Source organism: Gymnoscopelus braueri, assembly GCF_963280865.1.
Source record: "Gymnoscopelus braueri genome assembly, chromosome: 18".
Taxonomy (NCBI): Eukaryota; Metazoa; Chordata; class Actinopteri; order Myctophiformes; family Myctophidae; genus Gymnoscopelus; species Gymnoscopelus braueri.
This window is the reverse complement of record NC_137618.1, coordinates 23,442,738-23,465,302: the sequence shown is the minus strand read 5'-3', so window position 1 is coordinate 23,465,302 and position 22,565 is coordinate 23,442,738. Positions and strand designations below refer to the sequence as shown.

At 43.1% G+C, this 22,565-nt stretch overlaps 2 protein-coding genes across 4 annotated transcripts in view; one reads left to right on the top strand and one right to left on the bottom strand.

The window, feature by feature from the left end:
- The window catches only part of cmss1 (cms1 ribosomal small subunit homolog), a 43,719-nt gene that overhangs the window by 16,297 nt on the left and 4,857 nt on the right, over positions 1 to 22,565 (bottom strand). The gene's annotated exons all lie outside the window — the stretch shown is intronic.
- Positions 1 to 22,565, top strand: part of LOC308073879 (filamin A-interacting protein 1-like) — a 32,738-nt gene that overhangs the window by 6,690 nt on the left and 3,483 nt on the right. Inside the window, exons 2-5 of the mRNA XM_080413109.1 lie at positions 7,457 to 7,662; positions 7,923 to 8,093; positions 8,252 to 8,430; positions 19,503 to 22,308. Coding sequence (XP_080269235.1) covers positions 7,471 to 7,662; positions 7,923 to 8,093; positions 8,252 to 8,430; positions 19,503 to 22,308 — 3,348 coding nt within the window. The 5' untranslated portion in view covers positions 7,457 to 7,470. The remainder of the gene's footprint in view (positions 1 to 7,456; positions 7,663 to 7,922; positions 8,094 to 8,251; positions 8,431 to 19,502; positions 22,309 to 22,565) is intronic.

The window sequence follows — 22,565 nt, the reverse complement described above, 5'->3', positions numbered from 1 at the left end:
AGCCTGTAGGCTTTTCCAAGTCACTTCGCTCCATAATTCCTCTCTACAAACTAAATAAAACTGCAGCCAACTCCACCGTTTACCTATAGCCTTAACCATCCCCTCTACATCAATCCTTTGCTTCCTCCCCGTCTCCCAGTGTGGCATGCATCATGTGGATGATATTTGTAACACTCTGTGCTCTCATCTTTCACTCCCTATCAATCACCGCTGCAGGACTCTGATGCAATTTGCCAAGAATCTAAGATCTGATATACGTGAGGATAGGGGTCAAACATGTGTTAGTGTGAAATACGCACGCACACGCCAATACACACTCATGCCTATACGGGCGTGCACAGAAATCATGTCTTCCCCATCCAGAGAGCAACGCTCTGTGAAGGAAGACTTACTGAGCGAGTCAAACTTCCACAAGAGGACATGGGGCTTACATCAGAGCTAAACAATGCATACCGTATTTCATTACATCACTCTGGCAGCCAAATGGTCTCTGTTTTGCTTTCCACACCTAAAAAAAAAGGTCCAGGCAAAATCTTTTGATTAAGAGATCTGAATTACTAGATTATGGGAAAGCTCAGTCTGTCAAGACACTTTACTTATGCAAGAAAATGTTGTAAGGATTTAGGAGCAGGATTAAAAAAACAGGGGGGCCGGTATATCTCATTTCTGCCAGCCAGGCATCATAAGTAACACTTACGCCATACTAAAATTGCTGCATGAAAATGGTTTTAATATAATGTCAATGACGTCAACATGTGAGTGCTGGAAAGTACAGCGTGACCCCTGCGTCAAACTGTTACAAAACTTTTAGGGTTTGACTCATTCTAATCATTCGATTAACTTAGGCAATAAGCCTACAACAAGCATGATCTGGACTTCAAAGACCACTTAAAATGACGGCTCTGTGGCGGCTCACAGTTAACTGAGGCAACGACGGAGTGTGATTTTTATTCACACACATCTACAAAGTAAGAACAGATACAATCACAAGTTGAGCCAGGGGTTCGCATCATAAATTCCTAGAACTTGTTGAAAGGGATTTATAATGGCATTGGTTTGTAGTCTCGTTAGTCGACTCCTGCCATCGCTGCTCAGCAATCTTGAAAGGACTGTAGTGCTTTCAGCAATATGGAGGACAGGAGCGCTGCAGCATCTGGCACTTTCTCTTATCAATGCCCGTGATGGGGCGAGAGGAAGCCAAGCTCAAATATTTAACACGTTCTGTCAGGCGCGTCAAACAAAATACCTCAGGGCTGGGGGAAAGGGAAGGAAGTTCAGGAGAGAAAAAGAGGATGTTTGAAAAATTCCTCCTCGCCAAGTGCAATAAATTCACAGATGCAAAACATTTAATAGCCCTGGTCAATTCTCAACTATTTAGAGACAATGCTTTATTATTCCTCTATCCTTCACTGTCACCGATGATAAAATACAATTGGAATCTGAAACAAATAATTCATTCATGTTAAAACTGGAATGTCGCCCTAGTTTAGAATCACAAGACATGCTTGTTGTCATTTGAACACCTAATTTTCTTTCTTTTTTTAAAGATATTTTTGGGGGCTTTTCTGCCTGTAATTGATAGTTTACAGTGGAGATGGACAGGAAACAGGGAGAGAGAAATGGGGAGAGACATGCAGCAAAGATTGTCGGGATCGGGACTCGAACCCGCGATGCACTGTCAGGCTACTTTTAGAGCCTAAGTGGCGGTCCGGGCCGAACACCTCATTTTCAATAGGGCCTATTCAAAAGATTCAGTAAAAGAAAACAATGCACAGAACGACACCTGTGGAGGAACCTTTAACAGTAAGTTACTGGACTTCAGTAGAATCGTAAGGATTTGACTAACTGGATTTCATACAGCTATACTACAGTATACTGAAGATGACGACATATCTCAGCCTCAATTTGCCTCTGCATTGTCATGTAATCTTCTCCTCCTTTAAAAAAAAACTAGACCGGTGCACGACACGTTGGGATCTGGATCTCCATAAATGCCCATATATGCATATCAGTCGGATCAGTGGTTCTGGACAACTGCCAATCCGACTGACTTCACGCTGGGCACTGCACTGCCTCAGATCCTCTGCGATACACGCGTTTGCAGTTGATCGGTCAGCTAGTTAGTTTAGTTAGATGCAGTCTTACCAAAACATTTAGCATAACATGCCACGCAATATCTAATTCAATTGTGCGATCTTAACTCATTTCCTGCCAGAATTATTTCAGATTTTTGGCTGTAGACTGCCAGAGATTTTCCATTGAAAAAAAAAATTCTCAGGAGCCGAGATACAGATTTTTTAAGTTTTAAGTTAACAATGAAGTGGATAGGAGTTTAAATCTTTGATATATCATATCTCCTTGGTCTTTGGGTCTTTTTTTTTTTTTTAAATAGAACGCAGATCTGCGTCTTTGGCAGCCAGGCGAGAAATTAAATAGAACGCAGATATGCGTCTTTGGCAGCCAATGTGTTAATTTACAGACGGATGACAGCCGATCCGATCCGATGACAACAAATGCATGTGATTCTATACAGGTGTACTCGATATTGGGTCAAGATGGCAAGAGAAATATTTTCCTATGAAAGAGCGTTCATTATGGCGGCACAGATGGCAGGAGCTTCACTACTTAACTGGCTACGGTTTCCAGAGGAACAGTGACTAAAGTGATAACTGCATTCCGATCTATGGGAAAGACATTAGTGAAATAGGGTTGGAAATCGAAGGCACACATTAAATGACATGATGCTAACTACATTAGTGCAATATCTAAGACAGGAGAGCACCTCTTTCTCAGGTGACTGACAATGCAGGACATTATTTATCAGACTGTGTCTCACGAGCCAGACTGTTAACTCCCACAATTTTCAAATTCCGTCATACAGCCTGGAGCACGGAAGAAAATGATCAGAGGATAAAGCGGATGTGACACCTTCTTCCCGCTTCCGTTTCATCTTTGCAGTCGTGCACATTTGTCCTAATATGAATCATAATAATCGATGCAAATACAGTTTGCTGCTTATCAGAAATGGGAATTCTAAAATAACATGTAAATATATTTCAAAATATATTTTGTGAACGGAAAATAAAGAACAGATGACAGCTTCCGTTTGGCTTTTGGGATGTGTAGTTTCAGACTTTATATAGCATTCTGAGATTGTGTAGTTGTGGTAGCTGATCTACAAGCTTACAACGCATCACAAAGTGACGCGTTGTAAGCTTGTAGATCTGCTATTTCTGCTTTTTTTTAATATTGAAGATGTGTTCAACATAGAAACGATTATATAAAATAATTGCGATTATCTCAAATAATTGCGATTAGACGATGATGTAATAATTGTGACAGGCCTACCCCTCATTACAAAGACTAATGAATATTTAAGAGTTCAGTGGTGCAAAAGCCATAGACACTGGTCAACAGAGACGTGGGAAAGAATGATATGGTCATACGAGTCATCCTCACCATATTATCTGCAAGTGGGCGAGTGCTAGGGGTGGGACGATATATCGATATATCGCGATACTTTCTCCCGCGATAAATCATCGATATACTGCCGAAAAATATCGATATATCTTTTTTTTTTTTCTAGTTTGTGATACGTTGTTTTTCCTACTCTGTATTTGTGTAATGATGATTTTGAATAGTTTGGTGCTATTTTATGTGTTTATGAATTGAATACAAGGACTATCGTGATATATCGTTGGTGAATTTATGCAATATATCGTGATATCGCAATATATCGATATTTTCAGATATCGTGATATATCGTTGGTGAATTTTCATGCAATATATCGTGATATCGCAATATATCGATATTTTCAGATATCGTGATATATCGTTGGTGAAATTTCTTGCAATATATATCGTGATATCGCAATATATTGAACATCGTCGAATATCGTGATATATATTGTTATCGTGGGCCCAATATCGTGATATATATCGTATCGTGAGGTACCCATATCGTCCCACCCCTAGCGAGTGCATGTGTGGTATACACAAAGAGTACAGTACAGGCCTGAAAGCTTGATCCATTCCCTACAGTAATGAGTTCGGGTGACTCCGTTATGCTGTCGGGGGCATTTTCCTGCCTGGCATGGTTTGGGTCCACTTTTCCCCTTACAGGGAAGGGTCGCTGCAAAATCAATAAAGTAATTCTGAGTGATGGCCTTTATTCTTTGGAGAAACACTATCTTCTATCCTGAAGGGAGTGGGCTCTTCCAGGAAATCAATGCAAACATCCACAAGGGGTCAAATAAGGGTTTGATGAGCATGAAGAATGGTGTTCCATCCTCAAACCAGAACTGAGGGGTGTTCCAGAACTCTTTGGCTGCTTTATTGATGGTATCATATCTCCTTTACAATGACCTTAAGTGCCATGCCTGAGGTACGGCGCGCCCGAAAGCACAAGAGTTCAGCCATAAAAAGCTTCTGATTTAGTGCTGCAGTTTTGCACTGCAGTCAGTGTGCCAATTTGACCCTGGCACCAGGAGCCACTTCAGGGTCCAGAGGACAGACTGAGCCAGGGGTACATATGACAGGTGTATATAAAGTGAGTTCGAACAGGCCGAGGGGGAACGTCTACTAGCCAGAGACAGACTGGTAGAAGTGGAGACTCGCCCACTCAGGGTATTATTAATGCCTTCATACACAGGTGATAAACCTCACCATGGTTTATTACTGCTTACATAGCCAGGTTGAGAATGTCAGGGAACAGGTGACCATTCACTGGTCTCAGCTTATGACCATATTCACCTTACTGTAACATACCAGCTGCATGTGATGTGTGTGCACAAGAGCTGTGTGTGGGGTGGAGCTGAATGTTATTATTTCTAAGTGTTAATGGTATATTCCCAGGGCTGCTGGTGCCCTTCCGTGTAGACGGGGCATGCAGTCGGGAAAGGCTGCCCTAGGTACTAGTTTAGATAAATAAACAGAGGCGGCCAGCCACATGTGTGGCTGCCAACCTGCCTGCCAAGGGACAGCCCTCAGCGGGGTAACCCTGGTAACTGGAATTAAAGTTGACCTTGGGTATGCGCCAGATTTTAAGTCAAGTTTCAGCACGTGCCTGGTATTGTGTGAATTTTGTGTGTTTGTGCGCTTGGACATCATTGTGCTGGTACTGGTTAAATCAAATCAGTACTGCATTTGCCTGTCTAGACACCGCGGCTGTACACAAAATGAAGACAATCTGACGCACGTAAGGTTTGTGTGAGTGAACTCTAGAGGTGTTCAGACCTCATCAGCGTCAGTCATCAGGAGGCTGAGGGCAAGGAAACAGCAGCACGTGTCTTGGCTCGACAACTAGCATTAATGGCACCGCCGAAGGATAGGAAGAGGAGGAAAATATACACACTCCATTCCAAAGGAAACAGACCCAGGGCCGCCACAGAAACCACGTGCCAAAGATCACCACCTCACATCAGTTTTTCTGGGTGCCCTGTTCCGTCTTAATCCATCCCAATCTGAGGCTAAACCTTTTCACGTTGATTAATAAAGGCCTTGGCTCAGCAATCCAACATGTCAACCATTTCCTGTCATGGCTGTAAGAAAATAGAGCACACATTGAACTTGAACCTGGGCCGGCGTATATGACAGAGGAAGTAGGCAAGAAAAAGTAGGCAAAGGCAAAGCAGAAGAGATGATGCCATGCACCCGTGCCATACAGTGTTCCAGTGTACCTTGTGGATGAAGGGGGAAAGAGATTTGTATCTCTAGCTTTGTTCAGGCTGCAGGAAATTTTTAATTGTTTCTTAAATACGATCCAATGCAAGTAATCAGAATGGATTGGATTTGTGTATTCAGACATCGTTGACTTGACCCATCTGTACTGGTTGCTGTGGTAGGGACATGACTTGACAATACCTGAAAAATAGCAGATCTACAAGCTCACAGTGCATAACATGTTGGCGCATTGTGAGCTTGTACATCTGATATTTCCAGCTAGCGACGCAGTCACAATACTTAGTATGAATCAGGCATCAGTGTCTGGACTGAGACACGTCTTTAGAAATCAGATTTGAATCGCATTTCAAACCACCTATCGGACTTGAGAGATTTCCCTGTGGTTTTCTTTTGGTGTTCAGACTTGATAAAAACAATCTGATTCCAATCTGGATAGGCCAAAATTTGGATTTGGGCTGCCAGTCTGAACATACTGTAGCCTCTGATTTCTGGGTAAAAGTCCAAGCTGCTAGAAAGAAACCTTATAAAAAAAAAGGCCCGCTGTGCTCATGTTAAGAGCTTTATCATTCCTTCCATTGCCATAAATGAGAAGAGTGAAGGAACAGGGAGGAAGCATAGACAGCTCCATCTGTCTTAGTGATTGATACAGAGACGATAACAACTCTGAAGGAGGGAGGTCGCGCATGTCACTCAATACTCAAAAGAAGTCTCTCTCACTCTTGTCCACGCAGGAGCAAAATGAGAAAGTCTTCTATGCATCAAGCTTACAGTGTCTCACAAAGCATCGGTATCTGAAGGATTTTTTATTTATAGTCCAAGACAGGCTAAAGGGCTCCATTTTGTCTCTGTTTATCGTACATGATCAGTGTTTGTCCCTGATGCACCCGGGTTCACCTTGTTTAGAGGGACCCGAAGCTGCGCTCAGGCCTTGATGACAACAAACAGCTGTTGCATGTGTGTGTTTGTGCGCACAAGAGAGAGATAAAGCTTTCATTCATTACTGCTCAGTGCAAAAAAATATCTAAAAGAAAAAGAAAATGTAAGACTGTAAGATGATGTAAACACACAAAAAAACAATCTTTACTTCACATTAAAAAGGAAAAAATAAAACAAGGAAATACTTTTTCACCAGCACACTTGTGATTAATGTTTTCCAGAAAATACAGTGAGCCATGACTACCTATCTAAAAATGCTTGACATGTAGCTAGGCGGAGAAGTCCTTCCAATCCACCACCATTTGATTAAGGCTTGATGAGATCAGAGTATGAGAACAAAGAGATTAGCTCATGTTCTGCATTCTGGACATGCTCATTTTCTGGCTCTAAATATGGGATGAGGAGGTTAGAGAACGTAAACAGTGTTTAGCCTAGCGCGCACACGCACAAACGCACACACACACACACAGTAATGAAGGCACTATGCTGGCACCCTCAACCTTTCATATGTCAATCTGACCGTGATAGCTGTAGAACTGTGTAATGTGCTAAGGCTATGAGATGCGATGACATAAGCGTAACATAAAACAAATGTTAACAGGAGGCATGGGCCCATCTCCTGCACTAACACAAACTGTTATGACACTGCCTTAGGAGTTTAGATTAGCTTATGACATCATAGCTCTAAGCAAGTCCCTTATTAAACAACTGCAATGTCCACTTATTCATGACATAACTCTTGCTCTGCATAATCTTTTTAACCCTTCATTCGTCCTGTGCCCACCCTTCATCTCACCCCTCTCTCCTACTGCTTCTTAATTTGTCCTTTCCTCAAAAGGTGCCTTGTACGAGATGCATTCACATAGCAACACAAGCAAAATGGCTTCCTGGACTAAAGGTGGTCCAAAGAGATCCAACTCCCACTTCATTCAGCCCCAGGGCGATGGCAAGAGGATAGAGAAAGGAGAAGGCAGAAGCATGGGAGAACAGCTGTGCCAGGACGACTTACTGTACCTTCTTAGTATACTGGAAGCTGAGCTCCAGGTGAGTAATTTGAACCATTCACATGAGACACAATCACATCAGCGCTTCAGTTTCATGAGTGTCTGAGTCTCGCATGAGACCTCAAATCCTATGATTAACTCTCTGGAACAGCACACACACTGTCAATGTGACCCGGACTCTGATCATGAGCAACAGCACATCCAGATGCTTAGTCATTACAAAACCTGTGAGAAAGTTAAGTAAGTCTGTGTTTGCTCATGGCAATCCAAGAGCTCACTCCATACTGTTCATCACACCAGGTCAGAGATGAGGTGATTACAGTTTTGAAAGTGGAGAAGATGGATTGGGCTCTGCTGGAGGCCCACTACGGCATCAGGGGTCCAGAGAACGTGCTGCGCGCCCTGCAGAGAGACTCACTCCGGGCCCAGCAGGACCAACTGCAGGACGTCTATGAAAAACCAATGGATGAGGTAATGTTAACCACGACACACTGTGCCAATGACGATAAATCGCAGCCTTGTTTTTGAATTTTACAGAAACAACTTTGATTTAGAGGAGTTTGATACACCGATACATCCTCCACCATCCTTTGCATGGCTAATATTCTCTCCTAATGCTGCCCCTTCAGCTGGATCGCCTTGTGGAGTCCCAGAGAAGGTCATCAAGACGGATGCTGCAGCAACTGGTGGAGGTGGAGCGCTCCCACAGCGGCGCCCTCTGCAGGCTGGAGGAGCAAGAGAGGAACCACAGGGCCTTCATCCAGAAGAGTGACGACCTCACTGCTCTGCTGGAGCAGGACCGAGAGAGGTCAGTGGACCAGACAGCCAGGGGCCCTAAGAAATGCCTCAGCAAAGCCAAAGAGACAACTAACAGTGGGCTTGTGAATAGTTCAAATGTTTCCTCTCTCCAACAGGCGGGTTCCGTATTACAATCATGACTTTACAAATATCCAAGCAATTCAGTATTCCTCAGAGTGGAAGAGACACAAGGGTTAGAATTAAGAGTAAAATGGGACAAAAAGATCCCAATGGGGATCTAAGTATTTGAGCGTATATTGGAATGAGCCAAGTCTGTGCTCTGTGATGTTCAGGCTTAGATTCTTTTGGTGTGTTGGTCTGTAATGCTCTTCATGGCTGAGTGAGCGAGCCGAGCTGCTGTTGCCGCTGTGTTTCTTCTACAGAGTGTCTTAGACCTCAAGCCTGTACTTAGGACTACTGCACTCAGACACAGACCATTAGATCCCGGGCCTGGTTAGGCCTGTGGGCAGCCTGGCTTGGGTCACTCTCCCTTGTAAACACATAAACATACACTCACAGACAATTATATGTGCAACCTAAATTGGTACTCTCGCTCAACCTCCTAGCCAACACAACATCGAACAATGTAAGGCTGTCTCAATCGTCAATATGAAGAGTGATGTGAAGATGTGAAGTGAATGAGCATTTTCACTCATGAGTGGAACTGGTCTCCTAGACCAGTACCACTCATGAGTGAAAATGCTCAACTCTGGGAGAGATGGGGTTGGGTGGTATGATTCTGGTTCGAAATAACTAACAATCAAATGTGGCCTATGCCGATAACTGGGGCCCAATCCAAAAGGTGGTCACTGGTTCTGTAATTCCAGCTATTTGAGGCCCATAACGGTACCGTTGTGTTGAGGTCTCCGGTCGTCTCGGCTCATGTAGCACCAGAGTCCACTCTGTAATCTAGTCGTGTACGGACTGGACCCATACTGGGCTCTTTGCCTTGGGAGGAGACTACTAGTCTGCCTCATAGTGCCAAGCTCCAAGCACTCTGACGATCTACTGCAAGCAAACATGTTCAATTAAAGAGCAAAAATAGCCACGCCAAGGCAGGGGATTTGAGTTTACCAGAATTTGGACTTTCAAGTACAATGGAGAAACCTTAAACGTTGCACACGTGAAGACTCTGTGGTCCATCTCGGCCTAATGATGATTAATACATGGAGTAGACAGCATGTCTGTGGTGTGGTGTGAACCCAGCGTTGCTCATACATTCCTGGCTGATAGAACAGAGAGGGTTTTCATCCCCTGTCCTGCCCTTCTCTATACAGTCCATTAGGAACATGTGTCTCTCCACAATGCATTGTACTGCAACTTAGAAATGTAAACTCAAAGTTATGTGGAACAATTGACATGTGCAGACTTTTCTGTGACTGCGATAGTCAGGTCAAGAGAAGGTAACACAGCTGTGTGCTTTCCATGTGTGGCCCAAAGTTGTTCACTACATTGTCAATATAGGCCTCATCCTTTGTAGTAAACTCTCCCTGAAGCCTATTCTCTCTCCTCTCTCCTTCTGGCTGTCTTGTCTTCTGCCCCTCAGTCCTAATGACATCATGCAGGGAAGCAGGTGATAAAACACAGATGCAAAGACACAAACGGTCAAACGCACACACGCACGCACACCATTTACAGACATGGCTGTTTCTGTCACTATGTTCAGATTTGATACCAGACACACTTTTCCTCACCTTCCCCAATCAACCCATGATCGTGCTGAGCTGAACACAAACCAGAAGGTTTGTTCTGCTCAATTAATCAAATATTTTCAATTACGGTTTTGGCTTCGAAGAATGTGCCACATTCCGGGTTCATAATAATGCTCTCATTTTGTCTTGTGTCATAAATAATAGAGCCAGACCGATATATGGGTTTGGCTGATATATCAGCAATTTACTTTTTACCGCATTGTATCAGCTGTTTTAGAGTTCATCATTGATAAGAACAGCTTAATGGACCTCCAAGCTCACAATGAGGTTGGAGTTAGCTGGTTTCTGCCGGACAGCAATATATATATATATATATATATATATATATACACACACACACACACACATACATACATATATATATACAGTATATACATACATACACATTCTTCAAGTTGATTAGAATTGATTTACCACTTTTTGACAAAGTATTGGTCAAAACGTCAGTAATCAGTGGTCTAGGACTGTCCAAAATCGGGATCAGTATTGGACCCAAAACTCTTTAGTCGGAATCTAATGAATACAGTGCATCCCTTTCCTTTACAGTGGTGCGCTTTCGCTTCACCTTAAAAGCCAAAACTCAGTCTCAGTTAGGATGTGGCATGTTTAGTTCAGCTCAAGCCAAGATGATGGAAAGAGAGCCCCTGGTCAACAAGAAAGGCTAAATGAATTCAGAGTTGTTTGTCTGCACCACAAGGCAATATACGACCCATCACCTGATACTCAAATACAAAGTGGTATACGACCCCAAAATATAGGAGAAAAAAACTGAAAAGTAAAAGAAAGTTGTTTCCTAAGTCAAAGTGTAAATGATCTTAATATTGGCCAAAACAATTGTGATTATGACTTCTGCCATATTCAAGCAGCCCTAGGCGAGTCAATGAATCCCTTTGAAAAGCAGTAAGCACTCATTCATCCACAGGGTATACGACATGAAGTACGCGGCACTCCGCCTGACAAATCCTTTTCATCTACCCTCTCCACCCTCTACCCAGCTCATCCCGCGTTAGTGTTACATCTAGGCTCAGTAGTATCCTAAATATTTAACAGAAATAATTTGAAATTTCCTCCTCCTTCTGAAGGCTGTTCTCAGCCCCTTTCTTATTTTTCAAAGTGGGCTTCATGAGCCAAGTGAGCCACTTAGCTTGGACAAATACATAGCACAGTGACAGTCATGTCTCTCCATTCACTCTCCCATACAGGAAATAAAGTACACTCTGACTGTAAAATCCTGAATGTTAATTTAAGAGGCACGGGCCAGATCATAGCATGTAGTCAATGATAATAGCAGTGTGGCGTGGTACGATCCTTGTTGCGTGTCTAAGAGTAATTACATTGACTCATCAAAATGCAGCCGAACAGACCGTTCCAACCTCAGCTATCGGGGGGCATGCTTTAAGCCTGTGTGTGTGTGTGTACATCGTCTATGATCTGTCATTGAGCTAACTGGTTCTCAATGTTAACCATACACACATGTTCACCACACACACACACACAGGAATAAAACATGTACTGTATGTTCTCTCATCTGTCCACTCAAGCTGTGAATCACCAACACTTGCCAAACTACAAGCTGTACCCGCAAACCACTTCAACTCTTTCATATTCACCCCTAAATGATTATGGCCCTGACTCATCATCTTCAATATAGTTATAAAAAGAGTCCGAAATCCAGGCAGGCAGAGACACAAAGATGCGGGCACAAGAAGAAGGCAGAAGATGACAAGACTAGCCTTTATTGTCCCCCAATGGGAAATCAATTTTCCGCAGCACTGTACATATCAGACAACACATACTGTACAGTACAATAGCACACAATAACAGCAATAATATTGCTCGTTATATTAAGGCGGCTATGAATGTGAGTATCAGTCTTTTCCCAAAGCGAGCCTTAATGTATATATAGGTGTATTTTAAGTAAGGAATTCATTTTAATGGGAGACATAAATGTGGACATTTTAAATGTAAAAGGGCAGCATTATAATGCACTGGTACAATTTTTAAAAACAAATGGTCTTGTCCAGGTGATAACAGAACCCACAAGAATCACAGAGCATAGTCAAACTGTATTAGATTTAATAATGGTTTCTGATAAAAGCTAAATTTCTCAAAGTGGTGTAATTGTATATGGAATAAGTGACCATTTTATTACCTACTGTACGAGGAAAATAAGGAGATCCACCATTAACAGCCACAAAACCATTAAGTGTAGATCACTCAGCAAGTATAATAAAGATAGCTTCATAGAAATGCTCAAGAGAACAGACTGGTCTCGTATCCTGATGAGCACTGATGCCGACTTTGCAGGGTCGCACTTTCAGAGTACATTTCTTAATGTTTTAGATAAAATAGCTCCAATGAAGAAGGTCAGAATAAAACAAAGAACACAGCCATGGATAAATAAAGCCATTCTAGATACTATCTACTTAAGAGATAAAGTATTGAAGGATTTTAAGAGAACCAAGGTAACAGATCTATATAGTAAATATAAAAATCTTAGAAATAAAGTACAAAGAATGGTAGATGAAGCCAAGAGACATTAAAAAAAAATAATTAAGAACATAAAAGTGACTCCAAAAAGCCTTGGGCAACCCTGAAGTCATTAGGGACCACAGGAAAGCCCAAAACAAAAAATGATAAGATAGGTCTTATGGTAAATGGGTCCTTAACCTTCGATAAGGCTGGTGTTGCAGAGAACTTTAATGAGTTGTTCCACCACTATTGCAAATGACTTCCAGAAACTTCTTGTCAGTACTGGTGAATATGGTGAATCTCAATTCAATAATTATTATGAGGCCAAAGGGATTGGGAAAGAGCAGTTCTCTTTTTCACAAATATCAGAGGAATCCATTTTAAAGATACTTAGAGGACTAAATACTGATAAAGCCACAGGCTTAGACACCATCCCTGCAAAATATTTGCAGGATGCAGCAGGGGTGATAGCTCCATATGTAACACACATCATAAATCTCTCAATCTCCCAAGCAAAGGTGCCACACGATTTAAAAAAGGCTAGAGTCAATACCCTATATAAAAAAGGCAGGAGGGATGAAGTAAGTAATTACAGGCCAGTATCTATTTTAAGCATTCTTAGTAAAATATTTTAAAGAGTTATTCATGAGCAAATTTTAAGTTATGTTAACCAGCTTGATATTCATTATGATTTACAGTCGGGTTTTAGACAGTCGCACTCTACCGAGTCCTGTCTATTATACCTGACCGACCTGATCAAAAAGAAAGTTGACGGAGGCAGGTACTGTGGAATGGCCATGCTTGACCTCCAGAAGGCCTTCGACACAGTGAATCACCAGATTTTATTATATAAATTAAAGGCCATAGGTTTTAAAAGGGAGGCTCTGTCATTGATACAGTCTTATCTTTCAGATAGATTTCAAATGGTCGAAACAGGGGGTTTGCTCTCTAAGCAAAAAAAACTCACCTGCAGAGTTCCTCAAGGAAGCATAATAGGTCCTTTATTATTTTTGTTGTACATTAATGACATGGATGCAGCCTGCTCATGTCCTTTATTTTTGTATGCTGATGATTCCGCATTACTGGTGACAGGAGAGTGCCTAGAATCAGTTAGTCTCTCTTAAACAGATGGTTAAGTGATAACAAGTTATCCCTGCACTTGGGTAAATCTGAATGTATCGTCTTTGCTTCAAAGCACAAGTTAAAGGAGGTGTCCAACTTTTCAGTTGGATGTAACGGAGTACAACTACAGGAGAAAACTTCAGTTTCAGCAACCTACAGTATCTAGGCTGCATATTAGAACAGAGTATAAATGGTGAGTCGATGGCTCTTTCAGTCATTGGCAAGATCCATGCAAGGACTAAGTTCCTAGCTAGGATAGCCAAATTCCTTGATAAATCCACCATGAGGACACTGGCCTCAGCATTAGTCCAATGCCATTTTGACTACACCTGCCTAACATGGTATAGTGGCATATCTAAAAAAAACAAAAGACAAACTACAGACGGCCCAAAATAAATTAGCAGGCAGCCATAGCTGCGGTGTCCGCACCGCGACACCGTGACACCGCAGCTATGGCTGCCTACAGGCAGCGCTTCTGTGGATTCGTCTATACACAGGGGCGGAGGAGTGGAACAAAATCCCACACGAAAAAATTTGCACAGTCACTAAATAGTTTTAAAAAGATGTTGAAAAATTGGCTGATGGGCAAGAGTCAGGGGGCCCTGGTTGGTCTGCATTGGTCTTGTTGTATGGCTGGTTATTGGATGCGATAAATGTAATGTTCTATTTATTTCTTTATTTGTCTATTGTGCTTTGTTTTTTATGAATGTCTATGTTTTTGAGTACTGTCGTTGCAATGATTTTTATTTAGTTAAGGTAGAATGGCAAGTGTGTTGATAGTTAGAAACCATGATATAATCATTTATGTGGGACCTTAACGGAAATAAGTCCTTGGACTTTTTGTGATATCCTGATATATACTGTACTGTGCACCTCGGTGAATTTGTACCATAAATTATCAAATAAAATAAAATCAATGTTCTGTACCAACGCCCAGAGCAGTGTAGTAGGGTAAGGTGGTGCCTGAATGTGTGTGTGAAGTCCTGAGATTTCAATTCATGCAATGGCTTCATTGCTTAGTTCAACTTGGTTCAACGCAGTGAAGGAAGTGTTGTGTAGGCTCTGCCCAAAAAGGAACAGGACAAAGTAAACTTGGCCATACCCCTGCGGAAACCCACAGCTGTTCTGTCCATCCCACACACTTACACACATCTACCGTCAGCCTGCCCAGCCAGTAATGTGTCAGTGGGGAGAGACACGCATAAATTACCATTGGAGTCTGGAAGTGGTGACGCCTGCCAGAACAGAACCCCTCTTGGATCTCAAACTGTCTGGATCCATTCATTACCTCTGGTGGGTACAGGGGAGGGTCAGGTTTGGGCTGCACAGCTCCATTTAATTTCATCAACCTGCTGATAAGCGGCTGAGAAAAAAGGTCTTGCCTTGGGATATCCTTCCTAACCACACTGCTTTTTCCTCAGAGCATCCTCGACGTCTTCTCAATGACCTGACCTGTTGTCACAGTGCAAAGGCCAACCGTTGGGACTCATCACAATGGTTGAAAAATGATATATCGTTGCTGTCGGGTGGAAACCTTGCATGTCCATAACCATTCCTTTTTTATTATTAAAAACAAAAATTTAAATACAGAAAATAGCAGATCTACAAGCTCACAACACATTGCGATATGACTTGTTGTGAGCTTGTAGATCTGCTTTTTTCACTACTTTTGTGTGACTCTTGTATGATGAAGTAGGGCATTAATTTACTGAAAAACAAAAAGTTTAAATATGGAGAACAGATACAAGGTTTCTGCCCGACAGCAATAAAATAAATATATAATATATATATATATATATATATATATATATATATACACACACACACACACACACACATACAGTACATACTGTATATAGACATTTTCTCTTCTAAATAATATCCCTAGAAGACAGTAACAGCAATGAGAATCGAGGCAAGAGTCCAGTCTCAGAAAACAGTCCTATTACATGCCGCCATGTTTGAGGGATTTCCTGGAAATGCCTTTGAGGGATCCAATCATCATGCATGTAATTGAGGACAAGCAATGAAGCGGCCAGTCCCTCCTTGAGGGAAACAGGACCTCATGAACCCTGGTTTAGGAGTTGGTCTGTGGACAGAAATTGTTAGCAATGTGGAGGATTGCTTTCTCACATTCCATAACTTGCCTTACTGAAGCCTGTCTTTTCAAGCGTGTATACTAGTGGCCGTCACAGAACAATAAGGCATTCCAGTCCAGTTATAACATCTATTTGCACAATACAGTACACATATCGTTGCTGTGTCGTTAATGTTTTTTTCCCCGTAAATTAATGCCCTACTTCATCATACAAGAGTGTCGCACAAAGTAGTGAAAGTAGTGAAAGGTGTCGTGATGCGACACATTGTGAGCTTGTAGATTAACCATTTTCACTATTTTTAAATGTTTAAAATAATGAACAGTTTTGGACATATAGTACACGTTTTAACCCGACAGTGACGATATAATATCTATATATATTAATATAATAGCTAAATATATTACATGCTCCCCCCATTGATAAGGGTGCCAGTCGTGGACTGGCTGACACGTTCGCCAACAGCCACGTCTATAAATAGAAGTTTCCAGCAGGTCTTTGGGCTGTTTTGCAAATAGTTGCCTGATGACGAAAAGTCACAGGGGAAATATTTCACCCGTAATTGGGGAGTGGACTTGAGAGTTTTGCACAAAAGACGTGTATTTCCTCCTGTAAAGCAAGAACGACCAGCCATAATAAGCATTCCCAGTGGGGAATGCATGCTAGAGTCAGACTGAGTGACATTTGTATTCCTCCTGCAGCACTTGGCTATTAGGATTGGTAGGAGTGTGATCTAGCAAGCATAGAGGTGAAAGACCATTTTCCCCCCATGATCATTTTTGTCATTCTTATCATGACAGGCATGACTAGTAGTGAGAGCAATGGGGGTATCATCTGTCATTCTTCCCTGCTTTCCACCGAGCACCTTGCATTGATTAGAATAATCCATCAGAAGAGCAGAGATCAGAGTGGTGTCAAGGGGGGGCTGGAGAAGAAATGTGATGAATACAGGGCCAGCAAGGAAAGAGAAGAATCAAAGAAAAAGATACGAGTAGTGAGGATAAAAAAGAAGAGGAAAAAAAAACACGGGGGTGGGATAGAGGGTGAGGGTGAAGCAGAGCTGAAGAGTGAGAGAGCTAGAGCCAGACTGTGAGAGAGTGAGAGAGAGAGAGAGACACATATGGATGCAATTGTGTGGCGATGAGATGATGATGTCATCTCTCACTCAGGTTATCAGGCCCCAGGCGCAGGAGCTACAACACAAAACATGTCCTTCTCTTTAAGCGCACACACGCTCCACACGCACAAGACACATACAAGATCTTTTATTAGGAGGCAGCATGCTAGACCTCACAGTCATGTAGCCTGGCTCCATTGTTAACAAGTTTACTCAGGCTAATCCAGCAAATTGAAAGTGTTAGCCTCTTTAGTTTGAATTCTGATTGAGGGTTAGGCTTCCCTTTGCATACACACATCCTCTGTCCTTCCCATCAGCCTATCTGGCATGGCTGCACCATGACCTCATCTGGAATGGGCTGAACACACACACACACACACACACAGAGTTGAGGAGACTGTACAGTCCCATATAAGGTCTTGCTGATGATGTAATGGGCGCCTAGGGCTGCCAGTGGGGCTCAGTGTGCAGAGCACTTCTCATAATGTTTGGTTTTCCGGATGGAATGTCCACATTGCTGGGAACGCCGGGACAGGGAGAGAGAGAGAGAGGTGGGAGAACATAGGAAATAGAATCTATTCTCTGCGGATTTTGAGCACAGAGCCCAACAACACAGGTAGGAACAACCACAGGACTGTTGAACAAGACCAGAATATAGCCTTCAACAGCATTTAGAGGCATGACAAAAACTTTTGAACTCAGCGTAACAGCCAAGCCATCTGTTTTGGCAGTTTCTTTGTATCTTACAAAACCTAGTTGATGCCAAAGAAACAAAATAAAATATACTTCAGTGAGTCTAAATTATGTTAAAGAACAACTCTTGAAATAAATACCTTGGCTGTGATTTTCTTTAAATTAATCTTAGCCTTTTAGTCATATATATTTACATTTTCTACAGGCCTGCATTTTGTGTTAATTATAAACATTAAGAAAAATGTGACGGTGAAACAACTCAGTGCAACCTACTAGTCAGTCTGCAGTCTCAACTTACCGGTACCTTGCTTATCTGCAAGCATTTGAAAGGAAGAACTGGGACAAAGTGAATAAAATATCTGAATTCAAATGACTTTAATAGCCTGTATAAACTGGCAATAAAAACAATGCATTTTTGCACTGATAAATATATATTATTTTATCTAGGATATACCAGAAATTTTCATTTGTTAATTTCCATTAGTATTAAGGGGGTGTTTGAGGTTTGAACTAACAAATTGAGGCTATATCATAGTTAGGTGACTCTAAACATTGGAAAGTGATATGCCTTTGGTAGAAAAAGCCCATATACTATTATTGTTTTTTTATTAGTTTTTTTGTCATCAATTCTCATCAAGCCAGCAATTTACTTCACTTTGTGAATTGTGAATATGTAGTACACAAAATAAATTACATTACAACTACAATTCATTACACCTTTACTTTTAACTTTAATGTGAATACAAGTAGACGGTGTATAATCGGTGTATGTTTCTTGTATGATGTTTGAAAATAATACAATTTAGAATTCACAGCAGCTTCATTGCTATATGCAAAGTTTCAGCATTATGCTAGGCTAAAGGAACAAGGCTCATATCCAAATCAATTACAGGGAAACAATGCTGAAATGTATCAGGGTCACTGCACATACAACATTGTTCTACCATCACTCCATAGCCTTACTGAGGTTTTTTTTTTGATAGGGGCTCGGGCATACTAAATAAATAAGGCTATCCATCCTGCAGCTGGTCGGGTTCAACCCGAAGCTGTGTGCCATCCCCTCTCAATCTCATGGACGCCATCAAGAATAAAGCAGAAAAAAAGAAACGAGGAGAAGGGGAAAAAAAGCACATGGCATAAAACATGAAGTCAATAAGTGTGTAATAACTATATATGTGTATGCTGATATATGTCTGGAGAAATGTAAGTAGTGACAAGAGTAAGAAGACGTAGCCAGTCTGTAATTACCTAGGGAACAGGGGGAATTCCTGCCTCTGCTGAGCACAAGAGAGGGTAGATATAAAGGGGCACAGAGGGAGGGTGATGGGGTGCAGTCGGGAGGGTACTCAAGGGTTGAGGAACTTCTTAATTAACAAATGCTCCCTGCCATGGGACCATCTGTCGTGCCAGTCAAAACATTGTACAGAGCATTCACACACCCGAGAGCGGGCTACGTGGAGCAACAAGAAAACACAGTACCTACATATGTATACATGACATGGTCCTAAACATGGCCCTAAACACAGAGACATGTAGATAGACTTTGATACAAACATAATGAACAAAGAAAAGAATGTGTACAAACTTCAAGTGAAAGTGTGCACCACTCTAAAATAATTATTAATTGCTATATTACTTCCTGAAGGAAAGCTCCACATTTAAAGCAGTTTGTAATGAAAGAAGCATTCACAGTGGAAAAGAGAATAGTTAATTGTAACAGTTTGTCCAAGAGGTGAATTGTAAACAGAAGAACGTTGCCTTAATGTCTACTATAAATCAAGTCAGTTATACAATAAACCATTACCAGGCCAATAAACCAGCATTTAACTTTTTTTTACTAACATGATTTATTTGTCCCTTATCTCCACAGACTCAAATTGCTGATTGTAAAGGAGAAAGAATACCAGGAGAGAAAGGAGGAGGAGAGTAAAAGAGACATCTCAGCCCTGCAAGAGGAACTGACAGAGCTCAAAGCTTTTGCCCTGCTGGTCGTTAACGAGCAGCAGAGTCTGACGGAGCAGCTGGAAGAGCAGCGCCGCCGTGTCCAAGAGCTCACCGCCGTCGCTGACCACGCCAAGCAGGAGCTCGCCGCCACACATTCCCGTGTGAAGGAAGGCGAGCTTAGAGCCCTGCAACTGCAGGCGGAGCTGCGTAGTCAGGCCTCTATCTTACACCGAACCCAAGAAGCCATGACGGCCAAATTGGCCACTGAGGATGCCCAGAACCAGCAGCTTCGACAGCGGCTGGCGGCCCTCAGCCGTCAGCTGGATGAACTGGAGGGGACAAGGGATGCCCTAAGGAGAGCTGGAGACGAGCTCCAAGAGCTGAGGGACAGGTTGAGAGTGAGACGTGGGGAGGAGGCAAATGAGAGCGTGGCAGCGACGACAGCACCACCGCTGGGCCTTCTCTCAGAGGTGGATGCACTGAGGAGGAGGGTGGTGGAGATGGAGGGGAAGGATGAGGAGCTGATCCGCATGGGAGACCAGTGCAGAGATCTGGACCGCAGGTTAGGGAGGGAGAGCAGTCAGTGCCGCAGCCTGAAGGCAGAGGTGGATAAGCTCAACGGCAGAATCAGTGAACTGGACAGGATAGAGGGGGCTTTAGGTAAGAGCAGACAGGAATGCAGCACACTGAAGAGCAACTTGGAGAAAGAAAGAGGAATCACCAAGCAACTGTCTGGTGAGATAGACACTCTGAAGGTCAGGGTGAGAGAGCTGGACGCTGTGGAGGCACAGCTGGAAAAAACAGAGGGGGCACTCAGGCAAGATCTAGCCAAACTCCGAACACTGACCGTGGCTCTGGTAGAAGACAGGAAGACTGTGACCGAAAGGCTCCATCAGGCCGAGGCAAAACTTAGCGGGAGGGAGGGTGAACCAAAGGAGCAAAATGCTCCAACAGTGTCCATGGCAGAGAGAATGAGAGAGGAGAGGCAGCAGGTGTTGAGGTCTAAGGCAGGTCTGGAGGAAAGGATAAAGAGGTTAGCAATGGAAAATGATGAGCTGCTTGCCAGGTTAAAAGCAGAGGAGGAGAGGAATGGAGATCTGCAGAGCAAAGTCAACATCTTGAGGAAAAGGGCACAGGTCCTGGAAAGTAGAAGGGAAAAGGGGGAAACAGATGAGAAAGAGATGGACATCAATGACCCTCTGTCAAATAACACTAACCATGGCTGCCAAGAAGAGGATAATAAAATCAAAGAGTTGAGCCAGGAGGTGGACATGCTGCGGAAAAGACTCCAGGAGAAGGAAGTGGTGGAGGGGGAGCTGATAAGGGTACAGGAGGACTTTGAGTCCCTCGAACTGAGCTTTGGGGAGGAGCTGGAGAGGTCCAAGGCCTTAACAGAAGAGCTGGAGGAGGCCAAAACTGAGCTTTCCAAGTACCAGCTGGCAGAGAAGCAGGAGGTCAACCAGGAGCACCACCTCCTTCGTCGTCTCCAGCAGGAGCAGGTCAAGTCCAGACTCCTGAACAGGGAGGTGGATGCACTGAAAGAGAAGCTAAGTGGGCTGATGGGGACTGATGAGTCCATCTCCAGGGTCCAGATGGACCACTCCACCCTGCATAAGAAACTGTTGAAGCAGGAGGCCAGGAACAGAGAGCTGGCTAGAGAGATGGAAGAACTCTCTGGTGAGCTGGAGAGGTACAGACGATTCAGCAAGACTCTGAGACCTGGTGTGAATGGACGTCGTTTTTCAGACCTCCACCAGTCCACCAAGGAGGTACAGACTGAGCAAACAGATAGCCTGCCTCCAGAGTACAGTAACCTGTCTCCTCTAGAGTTCAATGGAAGCGACGAGGAGGACCCCAACCACGATGAGGGCCAAGCCATAAAGAGACGAAATTCAACTCCAGTGAAAGGCTTCAAAAGCCTGAACCACTCAAATAACAATGTGAGGCGATACAGCAGCCAATCAGCCAATGGCATGGATATGCACCTAAACGCTAACGGAGAGGTGATAAATGGTAACCTTGTCAAAAAAGGGGACGTGGTGCTAACACACACGCCAGGGCAGCCCTTGCACATCAAAGTAACACCAGACCACGGACTCAACACGGCCACTTTAGAGATTAGCAGCCCCACTACAGATGCTGCAACATCCTATACCAGCACAGCCGTCATCCCAACAAGCGGAGCCTCACCCAAACAGAGAATTACCATCATACAAAATTCTAACTTGTCGGCGGTAAAAACCAGGAGCTCCCCTTCCAGCCCCGAAAGAGCTCTGTCGCCACTCACCGCAACACCCATGTCTCAAGTTACAAGTCCTGATACATCCCGCTCTGTGACACCTGATCCCACCACCCCCCCTGTGCAGATTGTGACAGTCAGCACCTGCTCTCCAGAGCCCACAGAAGTTGCAGGTCAGACAGTCTTCAGGATGAGTCCAGAGCGCCAAAATAGCTGGCATGTCCAGAGGTCCAGCAGCACCAACATGAGTCCCAGTGTCTTCACCACAGAGGACAACAAGATCCACATCCACCTAGGAAGCCCCTACATACAAGGAGTGAATGGTATAGCCAATGGCAATCCCCATCCTGGTGGTGGGCCGTACTACTCTCTTCGTCAAGAGCAAAGGACTCAAATATTGACGAATGGTCACGTCACAGGTGGTGGCAAGATTACCAGTAGCATCACTATAACTCCTACTACCTCCCCAGTCTCACACCCCTCAAATATTACAGTAAGTGGCCTTTATGATTACCAAATCCAAACCCATCCTGATTAAATCACCCATCCCTCAGCCATCCTCCTTACTAGCATAGTGCTATATGAGCGACAACACACCCAGGTTTCTGTCCAAAGATATCAACCAATAAAAGATTTTGGCATTTGTTCCACAGCTACATCTGTAAAGCATTCTTAAACTATTAAGTGGGCACGTATAGCCTAGAATAACTCACTTACACAACCCTGTGTGCAGTATGTGAAATGTTTGCC